The sequence below is a fragment of the Emiliania huxleyi genome (assembly GCF_000372725.1).
Source record: "Emiliania huxleyi CCMP1516 unplaced genomic scaffold EMIHUscaffold_230, whole genome shotgun sequence".
NCBI classification, from domain to species: Eukaryota; Haptophyta; order Isochrysidales; family Noelaerhabdaceae; genus Emiliania; species Emiliania huxleyi.
The window spans coordinates 131,476-141,356 of NW_005200332.1; the positions used below are offsets into that span (position 1 = coordinate 131,476).

Genomic DNA, 9,881 nt, shown 5'->3' on the forward strand with positions numbered 1-9,881 from the left:
ACGCGGGTTTGTTTACACGCATGACCGCGCGGAGAGGAGAGGGGCGTGAGGGCTGCGGGGGGAGGAGGGACGCTGCGCCGCGCGGGAGAGGGGGAGGGGGGCGGAGGGGGAGGGCGGGGGAAGGAGGGAGGAGGCGACGGCGAGAGGGGTGTGTGCGGGGCAGCCTTGACCAGGCCGACGCTGGCGCGCCGCGTATAGTTGCCGAGCCGAGAGGAGCGAGGCGCCGATCGCGCGCAAGTCGAGGCCGTCGCCTCCAGTGCATATGCTCAGCCTCGATCACCTTGTCGCCGCGCCAGTCTGCGGCAGGGACGCGTGCGGGTGCGTGCGCGCTGGGGCCAGGGTGGCGGGGGCGGGGATGGCTGGCGGGTGGCGGAGAGGCGGCGTGGGGAGAGTCCCGGGCGGGGCGAGAGGCGGGGCCGAGGGAGAGGGCTGGGGGAGGGGCGAGAGGTGGCGGGGGGCGGGATTTGCGGCTCGCACCGTGCAGCGCTGGCAACCCCGACCGGCGGGGACCGCTCGCCGGGCCCGCCAGGCGGCACGCCACGGCAATCGCGGCAACGCTTCTTCGGCCGGCGCTTGGGCCCTCACCGCCGCCGTCAGCGGCCGTCAGCGCAGCGCCTCCGCCGCCGTGGGCCCGCCCCTCGCGACGACAACGCCCTCCGCAGCGGCGAAACACGCCGCCGGCCGCCGGAGCGCCGCGCGGGAGCGCCGGCTCACCGATGAGCGGCGCGGCGACCGCGCCATCCGCCCCCGCCGCAGCAGCGCCGCCCGAGCTGCTCTGGACGCGCCCTGCGAGGCGGCGCATGCCGTCGAAAGATGTAGACAGCGACGGAGGAGGAGGAGGAATTGAGGCGGCGGCGGGGCGGCGCCGCCGACGCTGGCCCCCGCGCCGCCCATCCGCTCCAACCCGACTCGAGGTTGCAGCGACCCGAGCCTGCGGGGCTGCCGCCGAAGAGTGCAGAGAGAGGTGCGAGAGAGGGGGGAGAGCGGCGATGCGAGCAGCTAGCGCGCCTCGGCAGAGGCGAGAGCGCCGCGGCCGCGCCTGACGCACGAACGACGAGCCGCGCAGCCCGCCCTGCAGCGGCGCGCAACCTACGGCAGAGAGCGCCGATGAGACCTGGTGTGAGGCCGACGGCGGCGGGGATGGCGCGGTGCGCGGTCGGCGGAGGAAGGGGGGGGGGGGGAGGGACGGAGGCCTGCCGAGAGGCTCCGAGAGAGGGAGGGAGGGAGGGAGGGAGATATCGCGAGGTGACGGGGGAGCTGCGGGGCGGAAAGAGGGGAGAGCTGGCCGGGATGAGGAGTGAGAGCGCGGCGGTGGTGCGCGGCGCACCGCCGCGCACCTGTAGCTGCACGCCGGCCTAGCGCACGGTCTCGGTCAAAGGGTGGCGGAAACGCGACGCGGAGGGCTGCGGCGGTGGCAGGAGCACTGGAGCGGCGGCGTGGTGGCGGGAGCGAAGGTGCCTGAGGCAGTGTGCAGCGGGCGTGGTGAGGCTCGAGGCTGCGGAGTGCGAGTGTGCGCGGGAGGCCGGTCGGGAGGCTAGCTGGCTCCCATCGCAACTCACACGCGGCTGTGGCACACGGACGAGACGCTGCTGCCTCTCGTGGCACTGCTCAACGACGCTCAACGCCGACCGTCGGGGGGTCTTGTTGGGCTCTGTGCGGCTGGAGGAGAGCGGAGAGTGGATCGGTGGTGTTCCCGAGTGCAGAACGGCGCACGCTGCGCACCAGCAGCGCGTGGAGCAAGCCAGGTCGTTCGTTTCAAGGCCGCGAAAAGAATTTTCGCGTGCAAGAATTTGCATCGTCTTCGGCTGCCCGTCGTCGTCCTTCCAAGGCATTTTGTTCTCCCACTGTCCTGTGTGGGTGATCCTGTGTGGGTGATCCTGCCCACCCCCTCTCCGTGTCGCGTTGTGTGTGCCCCCGCACCCCCCAAAATGGCATCCTCCCAAGACCCTTGCTTGTTCCGAGAGATTTTTAGCGATACCAAACAACTCTAACACTCACACGTCATTTGGGGCCTGGAGCCCTGTTCACGCGCGCGCGAGACGTGCAGACAGGGTTGCCAGGTGAGAGCGAATGGCGCGGTTCACGCCTCGCACAACAGAGAGAGATGCGCTCTGCATGGTGGGACATAAAAGAGAGTGAGTACTTGGGCGAGTAGGCCGTGCGGTCAACGCTGCCGCGCGCGACTTTGCGCGCGAGGCGGCGTAGGTTGAGAACGGCGATGGGCGAGAAGCCGCCGCCGAACGTCTCGTGGAGCAGCAGGTTGAAGTTGTTGCGCTTGACAAAGATCGCGTCGTGGTAGAAACCGCGATGCGCGCCTTGACGTAGCCGTGGCCGGTCTTGTGGGAGAAGGGTTGGCCGGGCTGCCCGCGCGCCTTGCAGCCCATGTTTGGCGGCGGGCCTTCTCTTCGGTGTTGCCGAAGGCGTAGGAGTGGCCATCTCCACCCATAAATGTGCATTTTGCGGCCATGGTGTGCATTCTCGGCCTGCAGCACACGTCGCCGCTGCCCATCGCGGAGCCCAAACCCTCGTCTCAGAGCCGATACTGCGACTCATCGCTCGGAAGGGGACCGGTCTAGGCCCGAGTAGGTGCTATCGGCCGCAATCACGCCACTCGGCGCGACTTCTCGGTCGATGCGTCGTTCGTTTCTCAGCCCCTCCCCGTCGGGCGATAGGCGTTGCCGCCGCCTGCCCACACGTGCAGGGGTGGCCTGGCGGAGGCGGACGGCGGGCAAAGCAGCTGCTGCGGCTGCGGAATGACGGCTTCATTGTGGTCGACGCCCGTAGGCCCTAGCCGAGTCCAGCTGTGCGCTACTCGTCAGAGGGGGGGACTCGTGCTGCCTCCCCTACGCGGCACCGTCACTGCCACCCGAGGTGGCGGCTGGAGGCCTTCCGAGGAGAATATCTGCCCTCGACAGCAAGGCCTCAGGGCTTGGGCTGCGCGGTCCTTCGAGACGGCCCGGGGGGCGGCGAGAGAGAGCTCTCCCGCCGTCGTAGCCCCCCATATCGCCGGTAGAGACTCCGTTGTAGTCGCTTCCTTACACTTGCACTCTCGACGCTGCCGCCGTAGCACCAGCTGCACCGCCGCCACCGCCCCCCTAACTGCCCCCTTGCCCACTGGAGCTTACTCCTCTTCAACCTAATCATCAGTAGGACTGCCACCGCTATGGACCACGCTCGGGTCGGCCGAGCCGGCCACATCGCGGGTCGGAAAGTTGAGGTGCTCTCGGGCTGCTCTGCGGCGCGGTATCCAGGCGAGGATGGCGGCGAGGGTGGCGGCGAGGGTGGTGAGAGCAGCGGCGGAGGCGAGGATGGCGGCGAGGGTGGCGGCGAGGGCGGCGGTGAGGGCGGCGGTGAGGGCGGGGGCTAGCGTCGGAGGGCGGGTGGGGATTGCAGCTGCAACGGGCGGCGGGGGCAAGGTGGGGATGAGGGTGGGGGCGGCGAGGGTGGCCGGAATGGTAGCGGCGGCGTGGGGGCGGTGGCGAGGGCAGTGGCGAGGGCGGTGGCGAGGGCGGTGGAGGAAACGGTACAGGGCGGCCACAGTGAGAGGGCGGCGGGGACAATGACAGTGGGCAAGCGAGTTGGCCGGGCGATGCTACACAGAGGAGCGCAGTGGGTGCTTCGGAACGCAAAGAAGAGCGTGGAAGGCTCTGAGTAGACTTAGACGCTCGCGCCACCCGCTCCGGAGGCCGCATTTAGCCCGGAGGGGACCGCGGGAGCGCCCAGTGGCGGCTCGGGGAGAGCCGGGTGTGTCTGCGCAGTGGCCTGCGCGCTGCCTTGGGCAGAAATCGCGCTCTCGCCCCCTCGGCTCCGCCCCCGAGCGAGTGAGGCTCGGAGGAGAGGCGAGAGAGGGGGAGAGCGCCGAGAGAGCGACTGGGGAACGGGAGAGGCCCTGAGGGTTGTTGCGCGCGCGCAACAAATCGTCAGAACCAAGGCTGAATCTCAGCGGATCGTGGCAACAAGGCCACTCTGCCGCGTACAATACCCCGTTCCTTATTCAAGTCGTCTGCAAGGGATTCGTCGGCCCGGGTCCGTGAATTGTGGTCGCTCGCGGCTCAGGCAGTGCTACCGTTGCTCGTGGCGTCCCCGGGCCGGTAGGTGGCTTTCCTTCCGGCATGGATTCTAACTTAGAGGCGTTCAGTTATAATCCGGCGCATGGCAGCTTCGCCGCATCGCCGTTTCCGGCGGCGGCTATACCGATGATGCGAATTGGTGGTTCCTCTCGTACTGAACCAAATTACCGTAGAAAAACAGACAGCAGTAGGGTAAAACTAACCTGTCTCACGACGGTCTAAACCCAGCTCACGTTCCCTGTTGGTGGGTGAACAATCCTGCATTTGGCCCCCGCTGCGAGGCAGTGATAGGAAGAGCCGACATCGAAGGATCAAAAAGCTACGTCGCTATGAACGCTTGGCAGCCACAAGCCAGTTATCCCTGTGGTAACTTTTCTGACACCTCTAGCTTGAAATTCCCAAAGACGAGAGGATCGATAGGCCACGCTTTCGCGGTTTGTATTCGTACTGAAAATCAAAATCAACCGAGCTTTTCCCCTTTCGGTCCACATGAGATTTCTGTTCTCATTGAGCTCAAAATCGGGCGCCTGCGTTATTTTTTAACAGACGTGCCGCCCCAGCCAAACTCCCCACCTGTTAGTGTCCCCGACGCGGATCGCGCGCACGAAGCGGCTTGGATCCAGAAGTGAGGCGAGCCTCCCTCCGCGCCACCGAGTAAGTAAAACAACGTTGACGGTTGCGGTATTTCACTGTCGGGTTGCCCCTCCCGCATATTCTACACCCATCAAGTCGTTCCACAGTAACAGACTAGAGTCAAGCTCAACAGGGTCTTCTTTCCCCGCTGATTCTTCCAAGCCCGTTCCCTTGGCTGTGGTTTCGCTAGACAGTAGATAGGGACAGTGGGAATCTCACGAATCCATTCATGCGCGTCACTAATTGGATGACGAGGCATTTGGCTACCTTAAGAGAGTCATAGTTACTCCCGCCGTTTACCCGCGCTTGGTTGAATTTCTTCACTTTGACATTCAGAGCACTGGGCAGAAATCACATTGCGTCAGCACCCTCGCGGGCCATCGCAATGCTTTGTTTTAATTAAACAGTCGGATTCCCCTTGTCCGCGCCAGTTCTGAAGCGGCTGTTCGTCGCGCAGGGAGAGCCGGAGCGCTCCTAGGCCGTCCGCCGGACGGCCGCGCGGGATCCGCAGCCGTGAGGCCGTAGTCCCCGCGCAGCCAGCCGGCCTCGAGCCTAGGACCCCTGCGCCCAGCCTTCAGAGCCATTCCTTCTCCCGAGGTTGCGGAACCATTTTGCCGACTTCCCTTACCTACATTGCTCTATCGACTAGAGGCTGTTCACCTTGGAGACCTGATGCGGTTATGAGTACGACCAGGCGTGAGAACGAACCGCTCCCCCGGATTTTCACGGGCCGTCGGGAGCGCGCCGGACACCCCAAGACTTAGGGTGCTTTGCCTGCCGTGTAGCCCTCGCTCCGGCTAAACCGATTCCAGGGCAGGAGGCAGTTAAGAAGAAAAGAGAACTCTTCCCAGGGCTCCCGCCGGCGTCTCCGGGTTCGTTCGCGTCGCCGCCCACCATCCACGCGCTGGCTCGGGAATATTAACCCGATTCCCTTTCGACGGACGGGCTGACAGAACCAGCCGCGTTCGGCGGAGTTTTCCTGTCTCTTAGGGTCGGCTCACCCGTGTCCAACTGCTGTTCACACGGAACCTTTCTCCACTTCAGTCTTCAAAGTTCTCATTTGAATATTTGCTACTACCACCAAGATCTGCACCGGGGCCCGCTTCACCCAGGCTCGCGCCCAAGGCTGCGCCGCGAGCCCCGCGCCCTCCTACTCGCCGGCGCCTCGCGCTCGCGCCGGCGGCCGCGCATCGGTGGTCCGCTTGAGCGCCATCCATTTTCAGGGCTAGTACCTTCGGCAGGTGAGTTGTTACACACTCCTTAGCGGGTTCCGACTTCCATGGCCACCGTCCTGCTGTCTGGAGGTACCAACGCCTTTTGTGGTATCTGATGAGCGGACACTTGGGTACCTTAGCGCGGCGTTCGGTTCATCCCGCATCGCCAGTTCTGCTTACCAAAAATGGCCCACTTTGAACGCGCCGTTCGCCGCCCGGGATCACTCAAGCATCCCGGGCCTCTTGCCCATTTAAAGTTTGAGAATAGGTGCAAGCTGTTTCAGCCCACAGGCCTCTAATCATTCGCTTTACCTGACAAAACCGTTGCGTTCAAGCTATCCTGAGGGAAACTTCGGAGGGAACCAGCTACTAGATGGTTCGATTAGTCTTTCGCCCCTATACCCAGATTCGACGAACGATTTGCACGTCAGTATCGCTACGAGCCTCCACCAGAGTTTCCTCTGGCTTCACCCTACCCAGGCATAGTTCACCATCTTTCGGGTCCCGACAGGTGTGCTCCACTCAAACCCCTCACAGCAGGTCAAGGTCGGTTGGCAGGGCATGCCCTTCACTTTCATTCCGCACGCGGGCTTGCCACCCGGGTACTCGCACACGTGTCAGACTCCTTGGTCCGTGTTTCTAGACGGGTCGGAGGGGCCCGTTCCGTCAGCCGGGCCCCGGGCCGCGCCAGGACGGGAGCTGGCCGTAAAGCCCCGCTCCCGGGTTGAGGCGCGGCGCCGAGGCGCGGCTGACCCGGCGCGCAGAAGTGCACCTGGGGAGAACCCCAGGCTGAGTCGGCGCGCCGAAGCCGGGCCCATCCGGGTTTCCTCCTACCGATTTCAAGCACTCTTTGACTCTCTTTTCAAAGTTCTTTGCATCTTTCCCTCACGGTACTTGTTCGCTATCGGTCTCTCGCCAGTATTTAGCTTTAGATGGAATTTACCACCCAATTCAAGCTGCAATCCCAAGCAACCCGACTCGACGAGAACGCATCGTAAGGCCGCAACCCGCCACGGTACGGGATTCTCACCCTCTCCGACACCCTGTTCCAAGGGACTTGAGCGGCGGGCACGGCCGATAACGCCTCTCTAGACCACAATTCGGGGGGCGCTGCATACGCGAGGCCTCCAGATTGGCAGCGTGAGCTCAGCCCGCTTCATTCGCCATTACTAGGGGCATCCTGGTTAGTTTCTTCTCCTCCGCTTAGTGATATGCTTAAGTTCAGCGGGTAGTCTTGCCTCATTCGATGGCGGGTTTCGAGGCGCGCGGCCGCACAGAGAGCGGCCGCGCGCCGGGGCGGGCGGGCCTCGCTCTCCCGGAGGAGAGGAGAGGCACCGCGCACGCCGGGGGTCGCGAGGCAGAACGGGGCACGCGTCCACCAGAGGTCTAGTCGTGGACTTAGCACTCCGGCGGGGACGCGGGTTAGACGCCGCCGCCGCGCTCGCAAGGCAGCCTTGGGCGGGCGCGCGAGGGGGCCGAGGCTCCCCCGCGCGGCCGCCGGCTCCGGAGACGAGAGAGAGAGCTCTCTCGCTCCGAGGAGGATGGAGGCGCCCCTCGAAGAGACATGCGTCCGAGCGGAGCCCGGATGCGCCATTTGCGTTCAAAGGTTCGATGATTCACTGAATTCTGCAATTCGCACTACGTATCGCATTTCGCTGCGTTCTTCATCGTTGCGAGAGCCAAGATATCCATCGGCAGGAGTTGTGGGGTTTCATAAGTTGAGGCAGCGCCGGCGTGAGAGCCCGCGCTGCGCAAGAGAGGGGGCCGTGGGGAGGGGAGAGACACGCGCGCGCCCGAGGCGCACACGAGCACTCCACACTCACCCAGGCGCGAGACAAGAGGGGTGCGGGCCCGGGTCGGCTCAGGAGAGCCCCCCGGACAGCCGCGCGCTCCGTGCGAACGCGGAGCCCGCGACGGGATTAGACGGGGTACGGTGCAACATCGGTGTGGGTTGGAAAGACCGGTAATGATCCTTCCGCAGGTTCACCTACGGAAACCTTGTTACGACTTCTCCTTCCTCTAAATGATAAGGTTCGGACAGCTTCCCGCGGCGTCGCGGCTGGAGAACCAGCTGCGGCGCCGCAGTGCGGGGGCCTCACCGGATCATTCAATCGGTAGGAGCGACGGGCGGTGTGTACAAAGGGCAGGGACGTAATCAACGTGCGCTGATGACACACGCTACTAGGGAATTCCTCGTTGAAGATTAATAGTTGCAATAATCTATCCTCATCACGATGCAATTTCAAAAGATACCCGGACCCTCTCGGTCAAGGTGATAGACTCGTTGAGTGCATCAGTGTAGCGCGCGTGCGGCCCAGAACATCTAAGGGCATCACAGACCTGTTATTGCCGCGAACTTCCACTTGTTGAAGACAAGTTGTCCCTCTAAGAAGCTCCAGCGAACGGAGGGTTCGCGTCGCTATTTAGCAGGCTGCGGTCTCGTTCGTTAACGGAATTAACCAGACAAATCACTCCACCAACTAAGAACGGCCATGCACCACCACCCATCGAATCAAGAAAGAGCTCTCAATCTGTCAATCCTCACAATGTCTGGACCTGGTAAGTTTCCCCGTGTTGAGTCAAATTAAGCCGCAGGCTCCACTCCTGGTGGTGCCCTTCCGTCAATTCCTTTAAGTTTCAGCCTTGCGACCATACTCCCCCCGGAACCCAAAGACTTTAGTTTCCCGAAAGGTGCTGAAGGAGTCACAAATGGAACATCCTCCAATCCCTAGTCGGCATGGTTTATGGTTAAGACTACGACGGTATCTGATCGTCTTCGATCCCCTAACTTTCGTTCTTGATCAGTGAAAACATCCCTGGCAAATGCTTTCGCAGTGGTTCGTCTTCCGCTGGTCTGAGAATTTCACCTCTCTCGGCGGAATACGAGTGCCCCTGACTGTCCCTGTTAATCATTACTCCGGTGTTCGAAACCAACAAAATAGCACCAGAGTCCTATTTCATTATCCCATGCTAATCCATGCAAGAGCGACTGCCTGCTTGAAACACTCTGATTTTTTCAAAGTAAAAGACCCGTCTCCCGCGCCCGCTCAGTTAAGAGTAGGCGCGGTCTCCGGGTGGAAGGACGCGCCGGCCAGTGCATACCCATCGGCAGACCGGTCGGCCCGCCCCGAAATCCGACTACGAGCGTTTTAACTGCAACAACTTTAATATACGCTATTGGAGCTGGAATTACCGCGGCTGCTGGCACCAGACTTGCCCTCCAATTGATCCTCGTGAAGAGATGTAAATTGTACTCATTCCAATTACAAGACTAAAATAGCCCTGTATTGTTATTTCTTGTCACTACCTCCCTGTGTCAGGATTCGGGCAATTTACGCGCCTGCTGCCTTCCTTGGATGTGGTAGCCATTTCTCAGGCTCCCTCTCCGGAATCGAACCCTAATTCTCCGTTACCCGTTAACGCCATGGTAGGCCTCTATCCTACCATCGAAAGCTGATAGGGCAGAAATTTGAATGAACCATCGCCGGCGTAGAGCCGTGCGATTCGAGCAGTTATTATGACTCAGCACGCAACCGGAGACCGGTTTGGTTTCTTATCTAATAAATACATCCCTCCGTGAGTCGGGAACTCCTGCATGTATTAGCTCTAGAATTACTACGGTTATCCAAGTAGCAAGGTACCATCAAATAAACCATAACTGATTTAATGAGCCATTCGCAGTTTCACAGTATAGTCGCTTATACTTAGACATGCATGGCTTAATCTTTGAGACAAGCATATGACTACTGGCAGGATCAACCAGGTAGCCCGCAGACAACCCGCGGGGAGGGAGCCCAGTCGGAGACCAGACCCCTCCCACAACGGAAGTCCCGGACCAGACAGGGGCAGGCCAGCGCGCGCGGTCCGAGTCAGAGCCCTCCGTCTCCGGAGGGGACAAGAGACCACCGCGCGCGGCCGCCCAGAGTCTGACCGACAGTGCTCACTCCAAGGCCAACAAAGCCAA

At 62.2% G+C, this 9,881-nt stretch overlaps 3 protein-coding genes across 3 annotated transcripts in view; 2 read left to right on the forward strand and 1 right to left on the reverse strand.

Moving 5' to 3' along the window:
* The window catches only part of EMIHUDRAFT_443269 (hypothetical protein), a 2,049-nt gene extending 299 nt beyond the window's left edge, over positions 1-1,750 (reverse strand). Inside the window, 7 exon segments of the mRNA XM_005779401.1 lie at positions 1-88; positions 90-119; positions 138-297; positions 478-931; positions 1,009-1,089; positions 1,328-1,458; positions 1,723-1,750. The exon segment at positions 1-88 is cut by the window's left edge and continues 35 nt beyond it. Coding sequence (XP_005779458.1) covers positions 13-88; positions 90-119; positions 138-297; positions 478-802 — 591 coding nt within the window. The 5' untranslated portion in view covers positions 803-931; positions 1,009-1,089; positions 1,328-1,458; positions 1,723-1,750 and the 3' untranslated portion in view covers positions 1-12.
* Positions 1,751-3,912: 2,162 nt separating this feature from the next.
* On the forward strand, positions 3,913-4,775 carry EMIHUDRAFT_79616 (hypothetical protein). Its single transcript, XM_005779402.1, has one exon. It carries the CDS (start codon positions 4,400-4,402, stop codon positions 4,697-4,699), a length of 300 nt encoding a protein of 99 aa, XP_005779459.1. The 5' UTR covers positions 3,913-4,399; the 3' UTR covers positions 4,700-4,775.
* A 2,683-nt stretch (positions 4,776-7,458) lies between these two features.
* EMIHUDRAFT_79617 (hypothetical protein) lies at positions 7,459-8,785 on the forward strand (the record flags this gene model as incomplete). The annotated part of the gene is made up of 1 exon (XM_005779403.1): positions 7,459-8,785. One exon carries the CDS (start codon positions 7,459-7,461, stop codon positions 7,882-7,884), a length of 426 nt encoding a protein of 141 aa, XP_005779460.1. The 3' UTR covers positions 7,885-8,785.
* Positions 8,786-9,881: the final 1,096 nt, after the last annotated feature.